Genomic DNA, 23,302 nt, shown 5'->3' on the forward strand with positions numbered 1-23,302 from the left:
TCCTTAACATCAGGTGAACATTGCAATCCAAGGTGGGGTTGCTGCTGTTTTGGTAGGCACTTGTAGTTACAGTAAAATTGTTACTAAGATCAACAGAGATACACCTCGGCAGCTTGGCCCCAGCCAATGAGGGACTGGAAATGAGGTAGAGAAGCATGGGTTGTCTCTAGGTCTCTGCCATTTGGCTGTTCTGTGACATGGGACAAGGCACATCCTTGCTGAGTTTACTCCCTTCCTCCACTTGTGAAATACAGGCTATTGACGCTGGGAAATATTTGCAGCAAATTCTGCTATATTTTGTACATTAAAAGTTTATAGAGCTACTTTACATGATAATAGGTATCAGCACTGAGCTTGCTTCAAAATAATTCAATTTAAAATAGCAACATTTTTTTCTGGTGAAGGTTGAGGCAAAAAGCCAGAATCTTCTAGAAGACCATACACTTGGTTCTGCTCATGTAGTTTCGGTGGAGGACAATTTCTTGCTTTGGGACAGTGAAGGGTTCATGAGGCCTCGGTGTGTACGAGGGCATGGAGGTTTCTTACCTGAATTCAGATGGGGTCTTCTGTTTGCAGACTAATGATGTTATCCAGAAGGTCTGCATCGGAGAGAACAACGTGATTGAAGAAGAGATTCGTGTGAACAGAAGTGTCAATGAATGGGCAGGAGGAGGTGGAGGTGGGGGCGGTGCCACTTACATATTTAAGGTATGGAAACACAGTCCCCATGCACCTTCAGCATCAACATCCTTCCACCTGCCTCTGAAAAATCCTTTCTACACCTCAGGGAGAGAGTCCACAGAGTGAGCTCCAGTTATCCCTGATTTCCACTTGAGAGATGTATGGATCTGAGTTGGCCCTTCACAGTTCTTAGAACTGCTGTGCAATATGGCCACACTTCTTTCAGTGGCTTGGAGTACCATTCACAAACATAATGGGTTGAACTGGGGGGGTTTTTTCAATAAGAACTGAGATGCTGAAGCACAGTTCTACAGCAAAGAGCAAATTCTGCAGGACTTCATTCAACTCTGTTACTGTAGAACATGAGACTTTAGCTATGCACTTGGCCTGACACAAAAAGTTGAGGATAGCCTGTATGTTTTCTGTTGGCAATCCTATAGCTGTGGATCGCTGATATTTCCTGTCCTGTGCTAGCTGAGAGAGTACTCATTCCAAACACTGGTTTCAGGCAGTCCTTCGCCAGTGGGAACACTGTGTTGCACTGTACAGAGCTGTGCTCCTTAGCTGTTTCATTTGATAAGAGTCATCACATGGGATATTACAGGCTTTCTAAGAGCCATCACCATGGTAGATACAATTCATAGAGCTGCTGACACTGCTGTTTCCTGTTGCAGAACTTAGTAGGGCAAGTGCTATTCATTAATTTTCTGTGTGTGGGTGCATAAATAATGCAATGACAGTGTGCAGTGCTGAGCAGCCCTAGATGCCTGTTGGGTGCAACATGCCGTAACTATCATGTGCCTGAACTTCCATTTACATGTTTGAACATTGCCTTTATTTCTGAATTTGTTAAGATGGAGAATGGAGAACCGGTCCCCTTGATAATTGCAGCAGGGGGTGGTGGCAGGGCCTACAGGGCCAAAACGGACACATTTCATCCAGAAAGACTGGAGAATGATTCCTCTATTCCAGGGTTGAATGGAAATTCAGGAGCTGCAGGTAAGGAAAGTTTATTCCTTTTAAGAAAGCCTTTTGAATATGTGGTACTCCCAGATACCTCCTCCTCACAAGAAGGTGAGGCAAAACTCATGAAAACACAGTTCAAGGGGGAATATAGAATCTTAATGAATGCAAATAGAAGGTACCCACAGTGCTGGATACTTGGCATAAATAAGGGTATCAGAGATGGAATAGCCATTGCAATGGTAACATTCTCCCAAAATAATGCAGCACCTCTCATAAACAAAGTTGTTTGATTTTTGATGTGGGAGTTTGCAGTGCCAGTGTGACGTCCTGCTCCCTGCACTGTTTTGTGCTGTGTGGACATGTTCACAGTTTCCCTGGCTTATGCAGAGAGAGCATAACTGCACCCTGGCTAGAAGTCTCTGAGAAGAGACCTTGAACTGAGCAACCAGCAGAGCTGAAAGTGAGTCACTGATGGATATGTTGTGTGAAGAGCAGGACTGGGATGTGTTTTCACACCCCTTTCACTAAATTCCTTTTGTTCTACTTTAGAACTGACACTGTTCTTTTTCAAAAGTATTTTTGGCAAAGAGAAGGGGAAGGCTCTGTAAACCAGAAATACTTGGTTGGAGAGTAGGTTGGGATATCTTTTTAGATTTTCCATAGAAAATACTCATCCTTGTATGGTAGGTGGAAAAAGGTGCAAATGACGACTTTCAGCTGAGATGTTTTGAATGGGTGCTTGTCCTGCAGATCCCTCCAGTGTTTCTTACACAAAAAGTAACCCCTAGCCATGCCTTTTCTCTTCTCTCAACTGCAGGTGGTGGAGGTGGCTGGAATGATAACACTTCCTTCCTGTGGTCAGGAAAATCCTTGCTGGAAGGTGCTACTGGAGGAAGATCCTGCCCCCAGGCCATGAAGAAGTGGGGGTGGGAGACAAGAGGGGGTTTCGGAGGGGGTGGAGGGGGGTGCTCCTCAGGTGGAGGAGGCGGAGGATATATAGGTAAAGTGGCTTCGTGTTCAAGGTGTCCCTTCCCCTCCTTTAGTGCTAATGATCAGCGAAATGCTGATGATAATTCTCCTGTAGCTAGCATATTTGACTGTTATGTACTACTATGTCTGTGTGTTGCCTTTTTAGCACTAGATGAAAATACAGCATTTAGTCTTTGAGCAAAGAGCCAGATGCCAGTCCTTCAGCTGCAACCTTGGCTTTGTGCTCTGCAAAATGTGCCATTGAGATCCTGCTGTGATTCCTGAGCCTTTCATGTTGGGGTGACAGTGCTGGAGAAGGAGGAGCCATAGCTTGTGTGCTCCCGTTGCCAGCACTTGTGTTTGAAGGACTTTGGTCCTGGAGACTGGCAGCCCGGCTTTATGCCGGGAGAAAGATGCAGCTTCTCCCCTGCCCTGCTGTGGGTGGGCCTTGGTTTCTGGGGGCAGAGGCTCAGGCTGCCAGCCCGGACCCCTCTTAATATGACTTCAGTCAACAAGGAGCTAATTGCATGTGCCCCTGTGTCTCAGGGAAGCTGTCAGATGGCATTATGTTGATTACAAATGGTGTGGGCCAGATTCAAGATCTCGACTAACCCATAGTCTCCTGGGCCACATAGTTTCTGCAGCCATCTGTGCTGTGGTGGACTCTTTAACCCCTGGTTCTCCACAGCTTAAATTAGATATATGGTAGATGAGGAATCTTGAGAGGAAGTAATGAGTTTAAATGATTAAGTGCATGTTTTGTACCAATGTTACTGTGTAACGCTTCTTTTTCCAACAGAATGACTCACATGACCTTTTTTTAATTTCACTGAAGACAATTAAAGGGAAAAAAGCTATTTTTGGGTGGGGTGGGGGAATTGTTGCATGCTTGAAGTACAAAATATATGGCCCATATTGTGTTTCTGATATTCTTTATGTATTGCCCATACTTTGTTTCTGGTGTGTTCTATATGCTCAAGCACAAATGAGCAACTCATAAATTCCTTCAGTCCCCACTCCTGGTGGACCACCCTGCTTTTAGGGTGCAAAGGAGAGGAAGGATATGAGGTTTTTCATTCCCTCTGCTGACACAGTACATACCTTGATCAGCAAGGGTATTAATTTAGCCCTTGAGTACTGGTGCTTTCCAGTCTCTTGGCTACACAAATTTTAAGAAGGGCTTGTATGTTTCACAGCATCCAAATGGTTAAAGATGAAGTTTGTGCCTTAGTTTGCAACAGTCTACCTAAATAGAGCTAATAAATGGATTGTCACAAGATTCTGTCATTAAATTGAAATTCTAGAGATGAAGTTCAGTGGTTCATGCCACAACTTGCTTAATATTCCCAATATATTAAATGCTTTAACTTTTCTCTTTTTTCATTTGGATGCCTCCCTAAATATGCTGAAGTCATGCATGTTGCCATGTTTATCTGTGTTATATTGTCAGTGAGCCTCAGTCTGTTAAGGTAACTTCTGGTTTGACATAGGTGGCAATGCTGCTGTGGACAATGACCCAGAGATGGATGGGGAGGATGGTGTGTCCTTTATTAATCCAATTGGTACTTTATACACTCCAGCACTTAAAGGTATTCATACTGGTCAGAAGTCTTCTAGGGGGCTTTTTTCCTTTTAAAATAGTAGGACAATTTATAACCATTTGGGTACAACTCAGTGTCGTGAACATGAGGAGGCAGAAAGATAGTGTATAAAGTACAGTGGAGAATAAACAGAGGTAGCAGGAAAAAAAATAGGGAGAGAGAACATCCAGGCTATTAGAAAACACTCCCAACAGTACAGTCCACCAGCCTACAGAATAGTTTTGAACATGGAAAGTGATAACAGAACCTCACAGCTCAGATATTTAAAGAAAAAAACAGACACAACACCTGACTATTCACTAACAAGCAAGTTCCTTAGAGCGTCCCTTGGTAAAATATCCAGGTGCTGCCCAGCAGTGCATGGGAGTGATAAATATTGCCACTCCAACCTGTGTTTTCCCAGAAGTCAGTGTCTTTAATATGTTTGCAATGTGTTCAGAAAACAACAAAAAAATCTACTTGTTAAAAAACCTGCTTGCTTTAGAATAGCAGAAGTATTTTCAAATACAGGTGCACTCTGGCCTGGTAGATTCAGCCAGAAAGTTTTGAAGACATTGCAGTGTTTGATCTTGGAGGGAGTAAAGGCCAGGAAAGAAAAGGGTGAGCCCAAAGAAATTATAAGAATGGTCTTACAGTAATTAACTCAGCTTCTTCATCCACTCCCTAGTGACAGAGGGGCACGGAGAGGTGGAAATTAGGCTGCACCTTAACTGCAGTCACTGTGAGATGGACGAGTGCCATGTTGATCTTGAGACTCAAAAAGTCATTTGCTTTTGTGAGCCAGGCACAGAGTTGGCTGAGGATGGTGTGTCTTGCACAGGTAAGTAGGTGTGTGGGGTACTGCTGACATGTGGGACAGAAAATGCATGGCCAAAGGCTGTAGTCTGGACTGTAAGACATCCTGAAAGTGCCATCTAATCTTTCTCAAACCTGGCTTCAGCTGAACCTTCTTTCCTGCTGGTGTATGCTGCAGAGTTATTTTGCCAGGATTTAGCCACATCAGTGCTGAAGACTGGGGCATTGAGCAGCAGTGCTGTTTTGCTCTACAGTACATGTTTGGCATACTGGGCAGATCTGAGCAGGGTCAAATTTTGTGCCTGCTTGTGCTGGTGCTCATGGTCTGCTCTGAAATCCTGAACGTTTGCTCACTGAAGGAATTTTCCAGCTAAACTTAAATGCCAGCCCAGTTCTCTAAAGAACAACAACAACAAAAAAATTTGTGCAAGGTGAAGGAAAATATGATTCCTATGGATTTGGACATTTAAGGTAAAAGTTCAGAAACTGTGAGAAATTATGTGCAAGATTTCTCTGAAAAAAACTAAATACAGTGCCTGTACTTGCCTTTCTTTCAAAACCAGGTGATCAGAGCTCCATTACTAAGTTTGCTTCATATTCTTGTGTAGCAGCCAGAGCAGGTCACTCCAGGGGTTTGGGATCCTGCTTTCAGCTTTGTCACTGGCATGGGAAAATTGTTGTGTTTTTACCATTCCTGCCTGTAAGATGGGTAAAAAGCATGGTCATTTTGTCAAGGTGAAGTAAACCTTAATAGCATGATCCCACATGAGGATGCAGCTCCACTACACTGTTATCAGGTTTTTCTGCCTGGATTACATGCATTTAGATGATATATTGCAGTCCTCCTGCTTTTGCTGTGATTTGGCATTGATAGCAGCACTTTAACCCTGACAACGTAATGTTCTTTCCACCTCCCCAACCTCCTGCCCGTGGTTTTTATGGTCTTGTTTTCACACCCAAGGAGTTCACATGTTAATTCATTGATAGTGAACCATCTGTTTTAATGGCTTGATATTAATTGAGGAAAGTGAAACAATGAGGTATGAGAAGTCATAGATCCTGAGAACTGGTCATGCCCGAGGTTGCTCCTACACTACAGGAGCAGCAGATGAGTAAATGGAAGGAAGAGCAGAAAAAAATTTGACTGCAAAAAAAGTGGCTCCTGGAAGATCATTTCAAACATATAATTCCTTCTTCTCCTTTCTGTTACAGCTGAGCCCGTGGTTCGTCTCCCTTTCTCCTTGGTCTTGTCCGTAGTGACTTCCGCATTGGTGGCTGCTTTAATTTTGGCTTTTTCAGGAATCATGATAGGTGAGTGTTTCTCTGCAAAAGATATTTTCATAGGAGGGCTGGATCTGAGCCACGGATAATTGGGCCCTGAGAGGCAAAAGGATTCAGGTTTTCAGTTACTGCTGTATTTAATGACACCTTCCCACACACATCTTAACTTCAGATTTCTGCAGTTGTTTCTAACCACAATGACCAGTTCGAGGAGGCTTTGGTTACTGACTGCATCACAAAAGAGACATTATTGTTTGTGCTGTATACTGTGAAGCTGCCAGAACACAGCTGCTTCTGGTTTTGTGAGATCTGGTGCTGTTTAATGCCTAAAAGCTTCTTTATTTGTATGCCTACATACAATTTTTACCTCTTAGTGTATGACATTTAAGCCTAAACTCTCACATAGGTTCCTCTTTCACAAAGTGCTACTTAGTAGGATGTCGGTATTCTTGGCATTTTTATTTGAAATTCTAAAAGGTTTTTTTTTCACCTTTTCATGTTCTTATTTCAAACAATCTGCTCACCTGCATTTGGTGCAAGCAGAATAGATATGAATCAATGAAAAGCAGTCAGGGATTCAAACCACAGCTTTGCCACCTTTCTTTGTCCACACTGGGTATGGTCTGAGGGAGGAGAGGGATGTACCTAGAGCAGGAAATTAGATTTGCACAGCTGTTTCAGTTTTAAGAATTTCAGGAGTTATCAGTTGCACACACATGGCCCTACATCTATGATTTCTGTCCTGACAGTACCTTTTTACAATGGCTAAATACTTCTCAGGAGTGGAAGAGTAATCCTCTTTCCATCCAATGAGCCTATCATTTCCATCTCAGGAAAGGGCAACGACTTAAAAGATCAAAGCAAAGGCAATGAGGAGGAAAATGGAGGACAGGAAGGGTTTGTGAACAGGTCGTTACATCCATCTGCCTTTGCGAGTGCATGTTTACCCCTTAAATTTTTCCCCTGAGCAACATCTGCTGGAGAAGATGCAATACCTATTACCGTCACAGTCTTTGGGCTCAATCCAGCTCCCACAGAAATCAATAGTGATTTAACCTGCTCATGATTGTCATCTTCTTTTGGAAAAAATCCTGCAATATCAGTTACTATTTCAAGGATATCCTCAGGATGTCTTCTTTCAAGGTGTGGTTTTTAATGGCATTGCAGAAGTATCAGTGAAGTGATGCAAGGAATATAGCACTAGCATAAACTGACTTCAAATGTAGTCCTACCTGTTGTTTAGAAACAGAGAAAGTTTTGGAAAATTAGCTATTTCCTGCATACATCATGTTATTCGGAGGAAACAGCTTAGGCTATCCATTTTGAACAATATGATACAAGAATTAATTTCAGACGTTGGTCACTTCTGTGTGATTTAGAAAAGTTGGCTATACCCCAGCTCCCTCGAGTTTCAAACTGGACTTGTATTTGGAAGGTCAGGTGAAATTAAATAGAGCAGAACTAAATATCAGAACTGTGAACTCTGAGTCTCTCCAAGTGAAATTCATTTACTTTTCCCAGACAGTCCATGAGCAAGCTTGTTTCTTCATAAGATGTGTAAATCAAAGGTTCCTGGATGTCTTCAGATCCCATTTTCTATCTGTAATTATTTGACGTAGAGAAATATGCCAGTGTCAGTGGCTGGTTTGATTCCCTGAAGTCTGGGCACACCACAGCAAATCCCAGTGAGAAGTGCTGTCCCAAATGAGTCTCTGTGTGTGGTTAACTGTGTTCTCCGTGTTTAGTGTACCGCCGCAAGCACCAGGAGCTGCAGGCCATGCAGATGGAGCTGCAGAGCCCAGAATACAAACTGAGCAAGCTGCGTACCTCCACCATCATGACAGACTACAATCCCAACTACTGCTTTGCAGGAAAGACCACCTCCATTAGTGACCTTAAAGAGGTGCCTCGAAAAAACATCTCCCTCATCCGGTAAATTCATCTTTTCCTTCCCCGTCCTTCACACTGTACACCCACATATCCTGGCTCTCCCAGAGAGGTGTGAATGCACAGCTTTGTGCAGGCACATGCAAATTCTTGCACACTTTTAGGCTCATACCCCTTTTCATAAAATATAAGGCTGCAGTAGTTAGGCTCGTGTGGAGAGGACTAGACTTTGGCATTCACCTTGACCTTCTCCAGGTGCACTGTTCATCCCCTGGGATTGTGAGGAGAACTGAACAGTCATCACCAGTAATACAGATACATCTTTTACAGGCTATGCAGTGAATGCCCCATTGCTATGAGCTGATGAAATTCTGGGATGGCTGAGGCTTGTAGGAGGCTCTTTTAAATCTTTGATGGCATCTTTGGTAAAGATGATGACATCCTTAAGTGCAATAGCAAGGAAAGCAATGGGTTTGAAAAGGCCAGACAGTATTAAAAGGACAGGAATATAAAGCCAGCAGGATAATCACGTCTAGATGAGAACTGCTGGAAAACTCGAAAGTGTCTCCTAAGAAAAACTTGAAAATTCAGAGTTCTTACACTCTTTGCTCTACTGCCAGGTAGTTGTGAATGTGACAGTACCTTGGTACCATGCAGTGTTACACAAAAAACAAAAAACAAGTGGAGGCAGGAGTCCTTGGAAAACTGGGAAGCTTAAGCTGCTGAAAAAGATGATGCTCAGAGCAGCCTATGCAGTCTGCAATGTTTTGCTGTCTCTTATCTTATTCCCCCTTACCTGCACATCTTGCTGGACTGCACCTGGAAGTTTCCAGTGTACCCTGTGCTGCTGCTTCCTTTGTCACTTGGACTTTGAAAGGATTTTCTGTGGCAAGCAGATAGCAGAGGATATAGCTGGGAATTGACAAGGGAAGGGAAAGTGGACTTTTTGGAAGGAGGGTGAGTTATGAGCTGTGGAGATCTGGTTTATCCCCTCAGTTTGTAATACGTTGGTCAGGCAGAGCCAAGAATGGTGTCTCAGGCTGATACCTACAAAATGTTATTACACAAAGTGGTTGAGTCACAGGCAACATGAGCCCTCAGTGTGGTTTCACTGCCCAGACTGGTCTCTATCCTGGCAAAACTACAGACAGAGCTTATGCAACAGCAGAGGAGATTGTTTTTCCTTGTTCATACGGACAGGAGGGCAACAGCCCATGCAAAAGCAGTCCACTGATACAGCAGAGAACAGAATCAATGCAGCTCTCAGCCCAGACCTGGCTCTAACAGGAGAATGCATGTTGTAGCCAAGAGCTTTACTGGGAGCCTTTTATCCAGACTGAGATGCAGGAATGCCTCTTAGAGGCTCGAAATACTACTGCCCAATGTGCAGCCCATGCAGGGTTAAGAGGGACTCGGGGTGCAGCCTCATCCTCTGCCATATTTCACTGTGTCATTATGACAGGCCACTGATGTGAAATAGCTGTTGTTGTACCAGTTGTCTTAACGTTAAGAGAGTGAGGAATAGACAGGGATGTAAAACCTGTAGCACAAGGACATGGGACATGAGTTATTGTATGACAACTCTTATTCCTTTCTCTTGTAATCTTATTCAAAATAAAACTGTAAGTTTCATAATATGATCACTGCCAGAAACAATTCTCAGCACAAATTCCTAGAGCTGAGTGCTTTACAAAGCACTGTCATCGCCATTTACTGGCTAAGGTACTTGCCCAGAATCACACAATAAATCAGGAAAAGTTATTTGGTTTAGAATTCAGGTCTTTTGAGAATCATTGTGCCTCCTAGTTTCTTGCTCAATGTTTTGTTTAATGGTGATGCAGAAATATCATGGGAACTGTTAATGTATTTTGGGTGTGTAAACACCAAGACTTAAGTCCTGTCTTTATTGATCTGTTTTGGAGCACCCACCACTGAGCACTGATACCAAAGCCAAAGATGAGTGCTCTCTGTTACATGCTGCAATGCCAGCAGCTCAAATTCACTGGGGACTATTCACTTCCATGGATTGCTTTCTCTTCCAGTTAAATACAAGTAGGTCTGTGAAAGATCTCACCAAGGTCTGGTCCCCTGCATATTGTCAATCTCCAGTTCTCCCTGTTACACTGCCATGACAATTGTGAGCCCATTCTGTGAGCTGTGTCCACAGTGTTATAATGTGTGTTCTCTGTAGTAAAACCTTCTTGTCTTCTCTGGTCTGTCCAGGGGTTTGGGCCACGGAGCCTTTGGTGAGGTATATGAAGGTCAGGTGACAGGGATCCCCAGCGACCCCACTCCCTTGCAGGTGGCTGTGAAAGTAAGTGACAGTGTATGAGTTATCATGATGGTTTCATGCACCTTTCACCCGAGAGCCCCAATGCATTATAACAATGAAGATGAATGAAGCGTTGCTAAAAGTACTGAAGGACGTGGCTAGAAATGTTGCTGCTCTCTTGCAACACTTCAATCCATCACAGCAATGGTACAGCTTGTAGTATATGGGCATGTGAGACTACTAAAAGAGGTCTGTAAATAGTAAATAGGCAAAGATTTCTCATAGAGCTAGAGTGCAGGAATGATAACTAAATCCATCCTCTGTCCATCCTCCCTATGCTACACCTGGTTGGTAATCTGTCCAAAGCCTTGTGACTCAGAGGCCACAAGTCTTCACTGGGCCAAAAGCTGCTGGCACATGCATCAAAGACCCTGCAAGTAGGAGACGGCTGCTTCTCCAGGGATATCACCACTCCCTTACAGGATGGATATGCATTGGATATGAAGCTAAATGCTAAGAGACCCTGGTAGAGTTCTCCAGGCCTTCAGCAGCCTAGCTGGCTTGTTTTCTCCTAGAGGTTACATAGCAGCAGAGTCCTGCTGCTGGTTGTAGATCCCAGTCTTGCTGGAAGGTAGGAGCATTGAACTGCAGAGAACTCAGGAACTGTGATCTCATTCCTCATCGTCTATATAGCAGAGTCCCATATATTGAACCCTTCCCTGTGCACTCTGGGCTATTTCCTTTGCTGGGAGGAGGATGACAGTGGTGTTGATGGGCTGGGTGTTCTCATATTTACCTTTCAACAGGCTTCACAGTCTAGTTTAGCAATGCTCTAATGGTTATCTTAGAGTGAGGTTTCTTTTAGAGAAAGAAGGATTGCTGCAGACTGTGTTAGTGCCAGGTGTTCTACATCTGTAAGATGTAGTATCTTCTCCTTGTCAACCTGTTCTTCCTTTTGCAGACATTGCCAGAAGTGTGTTCAGAGCAAGATGAGCTCGACTTCCTCATGGAAGCTCTCATTATTAGGTGTGTATGAATCACACAGACACCATTTGTGTAGGCTTGCAAAGCCCAACAAAATAAAGAAAAAAAGTTCTTCATAGGTGGTGTCCTCACAGCACATCTATACAGTAGATTTAGTACAGAGAGAATAGGGACTACCATCCTTTGAACAGGCACCAAATGATTAAAGGCTATATTTTCAAAAGGATCCACACTGGTTTTCATTACACAAAGTTTAAATATTTAAAGCCCAGATTTTAGGATTGATAGTAGGATTTTTTGATTTCTCTTAGTGATGAGAACATACCTTAGGAATTTGGGTTTGACTAGCCAAAGCCAACAGATGGCATTGACTTTATGCTGCTGTCATGTCATGTGTCAGTGTCTGAATCCCAGAATCCATGGAAATACTTTCCTATCACTTTGGAGAGGTGGAGAAATAAGGAAGTATTAGAGACCTCGAGAAACATACCCTACAAGCATATTCCCATGTCAGTATGTTACTTGGAACAACACTGCCCTAGCCCAGCTTCTGCCTCTTTGATGGGGGAAATTAAGAGCAGACTTTTCTCTGTTATCAGGCATGTTCTGCTTCCTGCCCCCTACAGGGCTTTGCTGTAGCCCAAAAAGAATGCAGAAACCAGGGAGAGGAAAAGCAGCCAAAAGCCACTGCTTCCCCACCTCTGTCAGTCCCTGCACTGTGCAGAAAAACACAGAATGCAGGAGTAGTGCCTTAGCTTTATCCACCTGCCCCACCTTTGAGATTTGTTACTTTCGGGGGGGGGGGGGGGGGAAACAAAAAAAAACCAAAAAAAACAAACCCACAACCAAAACACTCCCTGCAGCAAAAAAAGTTTGAATCTTTCCTGCTATTGTGCTTTTTGAGTCAAAGTTACTCCACAACTGAGTGTCCCTGTCTCCACAGCAAGTTCAACCACCAGAATATTGTGCGGTGCATCGGGGTGAGCTTGCAGGCCCTGCCCCGCTTCATCCTGCTGGAGCTCATGGCTGGGGGAGACCTGAAATCCTTCCTGAGGGAGACACGGCCTAGACCGGTAAGGAAAGAGTAAATTGTATTTTATTTAGAGAGCTGCTGCCACAAGGCAAACACTCAGCTGTAAAAGAGCTGATCTATGCAGATACTATTTCCCAGCGTTTTAGATGGTCACAAAATTTCAGTTGCTCTGAGACCACTGTGGAGGCAGAAGCCAGGAGGAGAGGGAACAGATGCTGCTGGGGCTATGCAGAGCTGCCTTATCCTCAGACTTTGCTAGATAACATTGAAAATACTACCCAAAGGAAGACCAAAATCAAAGTCCAAAAATTAGAAGTTAAACTCAACTCTTACCTTCCTCTCACCAGCTGGAGGCAGGCTGGGAGGAAGTGTTGAGCTAGCAATATTAAAAAAATTAATCCATTATTTAAACTGCTGATCAGATGCATTTCTGTGGATATCTGTCAGTTCAAATTTGACATAGGCAAGGAGACAATCTGGCCTGGAGCTGTCAACTTAATAGCAAATATCTTTAGTCCAGAGTTTTAAAGATTTTTCCCCACTGAAATCAGCATCAATAGGAAAAGGTAGTCAGCTAGAAATGTGGAAGAAATAAATCATGACTTCTAGAGACAATTCACTATTTCAGAAGAATAAAGTTTCTCTGAGTCCCTGGGTCAGAAAGTCGCACAGATATTGCTGCATTTTAAGACCAGGGCCCAGCTTCATACTTTGTCTCTAAATTCGACAGAGGACAAAATGCTTCATTTTATCAGCACAAGAGAGACACAAATTCGCTCTAACAGATATCAATAAGATTCTTCCTTGAGGCATCTGGAAACAGATCATCTTTTTATTTTCTCCATGCAGTGTGGTTTTCAGGTATATAAAATGGTCTGTGAGACTCAGAAGCACTGCAGTCTTGAATAGGTTGCAATAAAGTGGCTCCTTCCTGGATAACGAGGTTAAACACCCAGAAAGGAAAGTCTGAAATCTGAGCAAGCAGACTTTATAAATACAGGTTGTTTTTCTGAAGCACCTAGAGATGCTCATACAAATGGGCCAAACTTTCTAGGTGAATGGGGAAGTTTGTATTTTGCAACATGGGCTCCACTCTCACCCAGTGCAGCATAAAATGGCACAGGCAAGATATGCTGCCAGGTCAGTGCTTTGTTCAAAACTGCCAGGCCAAGCTGTGCTAGATGTGTGAAGGGGCACATGAAACGGGATGGGGTTTGGCTCCTTAAATTAGAGGAGCCAGCTCAGTGATCTACAGATCTTGTGAGGAACTACTAAGAACACTAGTCCTGCACAGCAGGAACTTTTACCTACTCACAGTAAAAATGAGCCAGCCGCTTCTGTAGATGAAAGCCCTTAATCTTGACAGGATGCAGTCATGGGAGCCTTCTGATCTGAGGGGTTTTTTTCTATTTGGCCCTACCCCAGTCATGAGTTCTTCCTTGCCAGGACTTCTGTTCCTGTCAGCAGTAGCTCTGTGCAGCCCCTGTGAAAGCCGATGTCAGAAGAGGCTGATGGTTCAGTCCATTGCTTCCTTCGTATTTCTCTTTCTGCCTTCACAGTGGCTCCCCCCATTCCTCTTCTTTCCTTGTCTTTCCTGACCTGTTTGAGGTTATCTGAGACTGACCATAACAACTACCATGCACAAGGCCTTTTCCCATCAGCTTGAAGATTCTCCCTGGTTTCTGCATTTAACTTGCTCCCAGGAGTGAAGCAGACCTTGGATTGATGAGTATTGTCTGCTCAGTCCCATGTCTTTCACACTCTGGGAAAGCTGAGCTTCAAATGCAGATGGGTAGTTGCAAGCTGGAACTGATTAGAAAAGCAGTTTCCATTCCCTCTTTAACAGCTGGATGAACGTGGACAGCCTGACTCTGTGCAGACACAGATCCACACAGTTTTGCTCCATTCTAATACCTTCTTTCCCCTTGCATTGCCCTGCTTCTGCAACCATCCCATGTGGTGTCTGCCTGGCAAGAATGACAGGGTAATTCATTATCTGGCTGCTGGGGCAGCTTCTGAGGAGCCAATGGCACCTGTGAGTGCTGAGAAATCAGCCTCTGGTGTGGTTTTGACTGCTGGCTCACAAACTATGAGGCAAGGAGACTATGACTGATGAGAGATGAGACATGTGCAGGGCACTGTGCTCTGTGAAGTATGGGATCTGGCCCTGGCAGTGGATTTACCCTCTGCATACACTTGAGGTATGACACAGTCTCTGTACACAAGGCCTGTGGCTCAGTGCTACTGGATGTATCTTTGCACTGCTCTTAATGAACCCTGAGCTGCTTTTTTCCTCCTACTGCTCACTCAAGGAAGACAGGCAGAAGGTAGGCATAGCAGGCAGGATGTCTAGCTTTTCAGGCCCATTAAAGGAAGGGAAAGATAAGGGATAGTGCAGAGTAAAGAGGTTTTGATGAACTTTGTTTCCAAAAGGAATTAATTGAACGCACAAGCCCTATCTGACAGACTGGGTAGCAGAGGTGCACTGCTTATTCTGCACTAAGCACCACATGAATTACTGCTTTTCCCCTTGTTTTCTTTCCACTTTTGTCTTTTCCAGCTAATATCTTTTACTACCTTGTCTTTCCCACCTACTTTTGCTCTCAGCCTAATTACAAAAAAGAGATTTACATGTTCAGTCTCTACCTTCATCCCCCAGTTGGTCTTTGCACTGCTTTGCCAGTGACAACAAATTCATTTGCTAGTTTGGATAGACTTAATAGAGGTGTAAAAGACATTAACTTGGCACTAATTCCGAGGCTTACAGAAAAAGAAAGCACCATGCTAGAGAGACCACCAGTTGCCACTGGCCAGCTACAACCTGTGTGACTTGGAGCAAGACACATGCAGCATGCTGCCATGCACTTAGACACTGAAAATCAGGAAAGGGAGCAGAGGGAATGGTGAAGGAGAAAGTGAATAAAGTGAAGGGGGGACTTAAGGCATTGAAAGGGACATGAAAAGGAAAACTAAAGCAACTGCAGGAGGTATCAGAACACGGGATCCAACTTAATGAGATGGAGATGCTGCCAGCACTGTCGCATGGTGTTCGTCTGTGTTCTTCATGTAAACAATGCAGTTTCAGTTCAGCCAACATGTAATGATTTTTCTGGACTCTCAGCAATAATGATCATATCTCCGTCCAACATCACTGATACAACACCAGTGGTTCTTGTGAAATATGTTGATTTATGCCAGCTAGGTCCACACCATAAGGTTCAGATTCATAATTCCCCATGAGTTCATGGTTTACAGCCCTGAAGGATTTCTCTCTTCCATTTCTAATAGAGTTTCACATCTATTATAGGATTACCTCTTCCCCCTGATCTGCAGAGAGGCAACCTAGTAGATTCAGAGGTGCCTGGAATCAGAGCCTTTGCTCAGTGTGAGCACTGTAGAATTGTCCATTCTGGGAGGTTCAGTGCTGATCTTTCTCACACACAGCACAGCAATCAAAGCACAGCTCTGGGAGAGAAATTGTATATGGATAAATGATTCCCCTCCTTTGTGCTGTGCAGCCTGTTGCACAGAGCAGTGATTACACTGAACAATACACAGAATTTCATTCACCTTTAGCAAGATTCAGCCTTACCTGGGAGGTGTCACACCAGTGCTTCCAGCATGCCCACTGCCCTGAGCAGCGGAACATTGCAGCTGGCATCATCCATTCATCTGGGGAGCAAAAGCTGTAAAGCGAATCCTTTGGTGTGTCTCAAGGCTGCCCCCTTGCAAAATGAATCCCAAACCTCCATTTTTCAAACAAATTACATGGCTAAATTGTCCTTGGCTGGGCGGTCACATCTGTTTTAGGATTGTATTTAGCCAAATAAAAGGTGGAAGGAATTCATCCAAGGAGGGAAAGGAAAGAAAAAAAAAAAAAAAAAAAAAAAAAGGGGGGGGGGGGGAAGGGAAAAAAACCATGCAGTTCAAATCAGCTTGTGGCTTCAGCCTACTGACTGCTTTGCAGTATAGCTTGAGTCTGAAATCGATTGTAGAGTAAAGAATTGGGCTTTTTACTCAGTTTTCACTTCAGGTTTCTGACCCTTGCTCAGAAGAGCAAGGAATGGGCAGATTGAGATATTAATTTCCCCTTGGTTATGCCCTGCAAGGGAAAAAGAAGACATGTGCATTCTTTCTTACTGTAGCCATCTTGTGTAGCTGGTGAGTCACTTTAACTCACAGAGGTAAAAGATTATTCTCTCTTCCCCACAAAATGGCTGGGAAAGAACAGCTTTATGTTTGCAGAAAATAGTTATTCTGTGAAGAGGAAGTTTAAGAGGAGATGCAGTCCAGTGTTTTAAAGAATCAGTTAAGTATACATAGGCAATGAACTACTTTGTGTAAATAATAAAATATCGATCACATTTTGGTTTATGGCCCTGCATTGAACAAAACAGTCTCTGTTCACACAGAAATGCAGCATTTTTCAAATATTTCACTAGTCGAGTATTGAGGCCAGGTTTTTTTCTAACATCTTCAGAGGACATAAAGATTTTCTTTCTTGAGTTTTACCACTCAATGACCACTGTTTAACTACCGGCTGCTGCAGAGCAGAGACTTATTTCCAGTCCTAGTGTGCAGTGGTTTAGATCAGGTGGGATGGCCAGCACAGCATTGCATCCCTCTGGAGACACTTCATTACAACAGACGGGTCGGAGATCCAGCAGTCCCCATCACTGGAGAAGCTATGCTGGTCTGTGCACTGGTGTGAGAGCCCCAAGGGCAGGTGTGTCTTTTGGGGACTGGGCAGCATGGTTGGTGTCATTAGAGAGAGCGAAGGAGTGTGATATGCTTGTTTGGTCCAATAACAAAGGCTGATAAACGCTTAGCTATCACATGGTTGTTGTGGCATGAACAGTCACTGCCAGCCAGTTGTTTCTCATCACTCCTCTGGCAGCAGCACTTTCCTCCTGCCCCCAGGACTGGCCACAAGGATCACTGAATCTCACCACAGGCATCACTGATTCACACCTCAGGGCAGCCGCTGATGGTTTGGCTTCAGGGGCTGAGAAGCACTGGTGCAAATCCTGCCCTTTCCACTAAAGCATCTGGCTCCTCCTGGCAAGGGCTGTGGACTTCATCAGAGGGGCAGGAACAAGGAGTTGGCAGCCTTAGTCTTCCATAGCCATTGGCTACACAAAACTGTGTCAGTGCTCTAAGGGGCAAGATAAAACCTACACAGATGTGGAGGAGGGAAAGAGCAAATGTGACTCATGCCATTATACAAAATGTCATTCTCGTGGTTCAAGGTGACTTTAGAGAGAAGCTGGCAATAATACAAAGAAACTCAGTGAGGAAGAGTTCAGGCTACAGATCTCAAAAATCGTGCTGAAAATTCAGAAGTATCTGCCATGAGAACTGGGGGAAATTCTTACAGGAGCATCCCAATGGAGCTGGAAAGTCAGATCCAGCTGATTCTGTCTATTCCGATTCTGTCTCCTGGGATCTGTATGACATTGTGTCTGCACATCCTTTCCATAGTTCCTGGATATGAACTCTCTCTTGTGTGTTCTCCTAACCCCTCTGTGTACTGACATGAGAGGTATGTCACTTGCTGGAGAGCTCCCAGCACTGTATCAGCGACGACTCACACCGTGTTCCTGCTTTTAACCCATGTCCCTTGTCTTTTGGTAGAATCAGCCTTCCTCCCTTTCCATGCTGGACTTGCTCCATGTGGCCCGTGACATTGCTTGTGGATGTCAGTACCTGGAGGAGAACCACTTCATTCACAGGTAGGTGAGCACAGCCCGGGCAGGACTTGCAGAGAGGCCAGCACGGGCTCCTACTGCCCTGCTCCGTCTGTTTATGTCCTGCTGCACTCTAGTGGCTGCATACCCTTAAACAAGGGTAGACAAAATCAGAATCAGAGAAGCAATAAAGAGAGGAGCTGCTATAAATCAGGCTGGCACAGGTCTGTAGTTTTGCCAAAGATCCTGAGCCCTGTCTCAGGACCTGCACTTGTGCAGCCTATTTGGCTACTCTGCAAATGGACACAGTCTTGTGACAGAAGTCTTTAAAGCTCTTCCTGTCATGAATTTTATTTAGTGCCTGTCTGCTCATTTTGGAAGGCTTTTCTTTTCCCCCTCAAAGAACACCTGTACAAGCACAGCCAGAAGGGCAACATCTGGTGACCATTGCTCCTGCAAAACACGGTGTTTGGCAAGCATCTAAAATCCTGCCTTATGAGTAGAGATGAGTAGAGAGGTGGCAGTTCACAGTTCTGAGAGACACCCACTGTGTGTGCCATTGTGTTATTCAGACCTCAATGTTTACTCCAGCCCAGCAGAGGTGGAGCTTGGAGCTTTACCTGCATACACAGGTCAGGCCCACAGCTTCAGTATTCAGAGCAACACCTGCACATTGTTCTACCTGTCTCTGACAGTACAACAGCCTTTTGACAACACTTGAACAAGCACAGTAGGAACAGATGAGTGGATCATTCCCCAAACAGCTTGATGTTGGGATTAGTACATTGCTGAAATCAGCTTCACTTCTTGCACTCCTTACAGACATAAAAATAGCTCCTGGGGTGAAGGGAGGCTCACGGGAGGCCCACCCTTTCAACTGGAAGATGTTATGTGAAGTTTAAAGCGAAAATGTTAAAGAACAAAACTGTTCCTGCTGTGGGGATAGACTGGAATTGGGGACATTGCAGTTATCCATAAACACTGACTTTTCTGGCTGTTCTAGGTTCTCCACAGCGCAGGAAAGTAGGTACTATTTTTTGTTTTCTTTTTGACTTGCAAAACTGTCAAATGATTAAGTGGTTCTTCTCTTTCTGTTTCTTTTCTTCCCTTTCCTTTTAGGGATATTGCTGCGAGGAACTGCCTCCTTACCTGTCGAGGGCCTGGGAGAGTGGCTAAGATTGGAGACTTTGGAATGGCCCGGGATATATACAGGTAGCAGAGCCAAGCCCAGGGTACCTGCAAGTGGAAGGTCACTGAAATGAGGGAGGAGCAGTGTTTGTGCAGGCTCTTGTGCTGCTCTGTGTAACCCTAGTGAGGTGAGAGAGGAGAGATTCCACCCTGGTGAATCCCAGCTGGTGCCTTTCTGGTGTTTGCCTTGAACTGTTCTGGAGACTTTTCCCACTCCTGACAGCTTTCTCCTGGGCAGTGAAGTCTAATGGTCATGGAAGGTGCTTTTCTTCCCTCTTAGACTCTGTCCTCAGTTTCCTTTCTTTATGTTCTCCACACTGAATGGCATTGATGTGCCCTTTTGTTTTGTGATCCCAAATGATTCTGAGTTTAATCTCTCTCCTTGATGCTACCCCTGCACCTTTGGTTTGGTATCATCAGTAAATCTCCTCAATTTACTGCAGCAAAGGAGGAAGGTGAAGAAGGAGGTCAGGAAAATGTAATCACCCAAACTGGAATTCAGCCAGGACACGGGGTTAACTACCTCTGCTCTTGCAAGAAGTGCCAGAAAATCTTTAATGACCATAAGCAGTCAGGGCTGCAGTTTGATGTCTCATCTTCCATAGAGCACCTCTAGAAGTGCAGCTCCATATCCTGCTGTGCTGAGGAATTGATTTGCCCTGACTCGGAAGAAGGAATGCCTTGTGCTCAGTCACCCACGCTGCTTATTCCAGTGCCTTGCCTTCTTTTTTTCCTGCTTGGGGATTCTCCTGTGCAATCACTAAGCTGGGCTTGGCTCTGCTTAGCTTGAGATCTGACAGTATCACAGCCTGAGGTGATGCAAACAGAGTGCTATCTTCAAAAACCCAAGCGTGTCAGAGCTGCTTGGGTTTTTTCCCTCCACAAAGAGCCCCCATGCTGCCCCACTGTCAGATGGGGCTCTGCTGGGACAAAGGAGCATCTGTCACCCTCACACAATCAGCAGAACCAACTGCCAAGATGAACACTTTGGTGCTGAGCTTTCAAAGGTGCCTTTGAAGTCGGCATTTGTTTCTTTGTCCAGGAGTATCCTTTGGATGCTCAGGGTGTACAGTTATGATCAGTGATACCAGCTTGCATGAGCAGCCTCCTGCAACTGCCAGAACAGGATTGGGGCTTGCAGGTTTTATTTTAAATGACAGTGACTCCGAAGGGCTATTGTAATTCCTGTCTCAAGAACATTTTTGTGCTACTCTCCCAGCTCTAATGGCATCCTCCTCAACAAGCTCCTTGTTATTACAAAGGGGTTTGGATTTTACTCGCAGTGCTTTAGACTGGGTATATATGGGATAGGTTTGGTTTATTTTTGGTGGGGCTGCTCAAGATGACAATGTGTGAGATGAGGTGAGGAGATCTTGCTGTGGCTGAAAAGGGCAGGAGGAGGCTCTGCCAGCAGCAGTTACTGTGTTAGTAATTCGCTAGGAGGATGAGGATAACTGGTTCACCAGATCAAGCCTGAAGTGATGTAGATTAAGCAGCACTTCCATGGTTTGCTCTTTTCCACTACTTTTATGAGAAGAAACAGGTCATTACAGCACTTAGATTGTTCCACCTAAATTAGTCTCTCCTGTGGCTCATAATTTCAATATTTGTAATTATAAAAATCCCATATTAATGGCATTTTCTGAATTCTTGGCTGAATCTTTTGTTTTGTTTGTTCTTTGCAGAGCCAGCTACTATCGTAAGGGTGGGTGTGCAATGTTGCCTGTCAAATGGATGCCTCCTGAGGCTTTCATGGAAGGGATATTTACATCAAAAACAGACACATGGTGAGCTTCCTTTCCTCCTCTGTCCAGTCTGTCTGTGTTGTAACCCCTTTTGTAAACTGTGAATATTTTGTAAAAAACACACGTTCTCTTTCACTTCTCACATACTCAAAAGACAAGCTGGGTCTTTCAGAGCCAGTGGTGGTAGAGGAGATGAGGGAACAGAAAGGTCAGACCTGTGCAGAGGTGGGTGCTGCAGGGCAAGTGAGCAGGCAGGGAAAGGAGATCAAAGCAGATGCAGGTGCTGCTCCAGGGAGGAAAGCATTGGTCCCACACTGAGGAAGCAGCACGGGAGGCTGCAGGCAGGATCCATCCTGCCAGTCAGGGAGAAGGGTGTTGTACATGGTGGGTTTTGCCTTTCCCCTGGCCTACAGCAGCACTGGGAGCTTCTGAGTGGCCAGAAGTGGGGAGGAAAATCAGGTGAGCAGGAGGCAAGAGCTCAGGGCATGTGTGGAAGGGAAGGGGCTGGTGGCCAGGACACAGCTCCTGAGCAAGCCCCAGCAGAGGGGTGAGGTCCACACTCGTACAGCTGAGCTCTGCCTGTCTCAGCACCAAGCAGAGGAGTTTCCCACTGCTGCACATCTCTCTCTACAGTTTTAACCAATGAGGTTGTGGTTTCCAAGCCACTGACCAGGTGAATGCTTTGGAGGGGCTACAGCACCCAGGCCCAGGGCTGTGTTTGCTAGGGAGTGTTTTTATTGTATGCTGAGTGACAGGTGGGGCCTGTGGGCCTCAGAGCATCAGTGGGGGTTCACTAGCATGTTACTTCATGCAAGATAGCTATTCCAGAGGAAAAGTTTGCCATAAGTCCTGTCAGTGGTCAGTGTCTCAGAAAAGGATAACCTGACTTTCACTTTTGTTACCTCTAGCTGAGCAGTGCTGAGTACAAGGGCAAAACAACCATATTTACCACCTACATGATAGGCTTCACTCACTTAACAGTCAGCTACTGGTATTTGTTAATGGTTTTAAAGTTCATTGTTACAAGTGTGCAGCTTATTTATGTCTGAATCCTACAGCAGGATTCCCACCAGCTGCCTGATCAAAGGTTACAAAGAGCAGTGCTGATGGTACTGAACCTAAAGGCATTGCCCACTGGTGATGGTCATTCCAGTATCCCTCACTTTATTTTCCTTTCCTTCTGTACTCAGGTCTTTTGGCGTATTGCTCTGGGAGATATTCTCTTTGGGATACATGCCCTACCCCAGCAAAAGCAACCAGGAGGTTCTGGAGTTTGTCACCAATGGAGGAAGGATGGATCCACCTAAAAACTGCCCTGGCCCTGTGTATGAGACTTTAACTTTGATATATTCATGCAACTAAGTTTCTGTTTCAAATGCTTTTTCTCTAGTCAAAAGTTAATGACTTTTAAGATTGACCTAATCATGGTTAATTGGCCTTATTAAACTTTAGTGCCAGTGATTTCTGTAATATTTATTTTTTCTGTTGTTTTGAAAAATAATTCAGGGCCCATTTGAGAAGTCCTGGCCACTTCCTGTTTGGTCAAAGATGACACAATATTCCTGTGTCTTAGGTTAGCTGTGAAACTTCAGTGCATCAGACTGTTCACAGGCAGGGAAAACCAGGCTCCTTTATCTGTAGCCCTGCCTACCTTTAGTGTATTATCCAAGGGATTTCACGTGGATGAGTTATTTCTCTGAAAGGCTGTGGATTTCACCCCACTGGTAGTCACATTTCAGTGGTTAGCAGTGCATCAGTTGTCCAGCTTGAGGGAAGGCAGAGAACTCTCATTTGTTAGAAGCAAGAGTGGGGATGAATGTTTATGATTCCTAAGCTGCCATGAGTAGTTGTCACATCCCATGGGATCTACTGTTCATGAACACCTCCTGTTCTGCCCTTCCAGCTACCGCATTATGACCCAGTGTTGGCAGCACCAGCCTGAAGACCGGCCCAACTTTGCCATAATCCTGGAGAGGATTGAGTACTGCACTCAGGTATCTGTGTCATTCACATCAGATGAGAGGGGTGGAGAGGGTTCTTCTTGAGGAGCTGTGTGGACAAGCCAGGGCATGAGATGAAGAGGCAGCACTGCTGTGCTGCAGTCAGCAGTCCAGGGAGACTGATGACAGCCTGGGCCCCTTGGCTGGGCTATTTACCTCAGGTGCCTGATCCCTCTTGTTTTTCACTGCTAAAAGGCACAGGCTAACACAGGC

At 44.7% G+C, this 23,302-nt stretch overlaps 1 protein-coding gene across 1 annotated transcript in view; it reads left to right on the forward strand.

The window, feature by feature from the left end:
- Nucleotides 1–23,302, forward strand: part of ALK (ALK receptor tyrosine kinase) — a 312,464-nt gene that overhangs the window by 283,128 nt on the left and 6,034 nt on the right. The window contains exons 15-29 of the mRNA XM_069008374.1: nucleotides 577–708; nucleotides 1,536–1,680; nucleotides 2,465–2,647; nucleotides 4,107–4,205; nucleotides 4,885–5,037; nucleotides 6,225–6,323; nucleotides 8,039–8,225; nucleotides 10,404–10,494; nucleotides 11,414–11,478; nucleotides 12,380–12,509; nucleotides 18,104–18,201; nucleotides 19,276–19,368; nucleotides 21,030–21,131; nucleotides 22,280–22,414; nucleotides 22,993–23,083. Of these exons, the coding sequence (XP_068864475.1) occupies nucleotides 577–708; nucleotides 1,536–1,680; nucleotides 2,465–2,647; nucleotides 4,107–4,205; nucleotides 4,885–5,037; nucleotides 6,225–6,323; nucleotides 8,039–8,225; nucleotides 10,404–10,494; nucleotides 11,414–11,478; nucleotides 12,380–12,509; nucleotides 18,104–18,201; nucleotides 19,276–19,368; nucleotides 21,030–21,131; nucleotides 22,280–22,414; nucleotides 22,993–23,083 (1,803 nt within the window). The remainder of the gene's footprint in view (nucleotides 1–576; nucleotides 709–1,535; nucleotides 1,681–2,464; nucleotides 2,648–4,106; nucleotides 4,206–4,884; nucleotides 5,038–6,224; nucleotides 6,324–8,038; nucleotides 8,226–10,403; nucleotides 10,495–11,413; nucleotides 11,479–12,379; nucleotides 12,510–18,103; nucleotides 18,202–19,275; nucleotides 19,369–21,029; nucleotides 21,132–22,279; nucleotides 22,415–22,992; nucleotides 23,084–23,302) is intronic.

The sequence above is a fragment of the Aphelocoma coerulescens genome, chromosome 3 (assembly GCF_041296385.1).
Source record: "Aphelocoma coerulescens isolate FSJ_1873_10779 chromosome 3, UR_Acoe_1.0, whole genome shotgun sequence".
Taxonomy (NCBI): domain Eukaryota; kingdom Metazoa; phylum Chordata; class Aves; order Passeriformes; family Corvidae; genus Aphelocoma; species Aphelocoma coerulescens.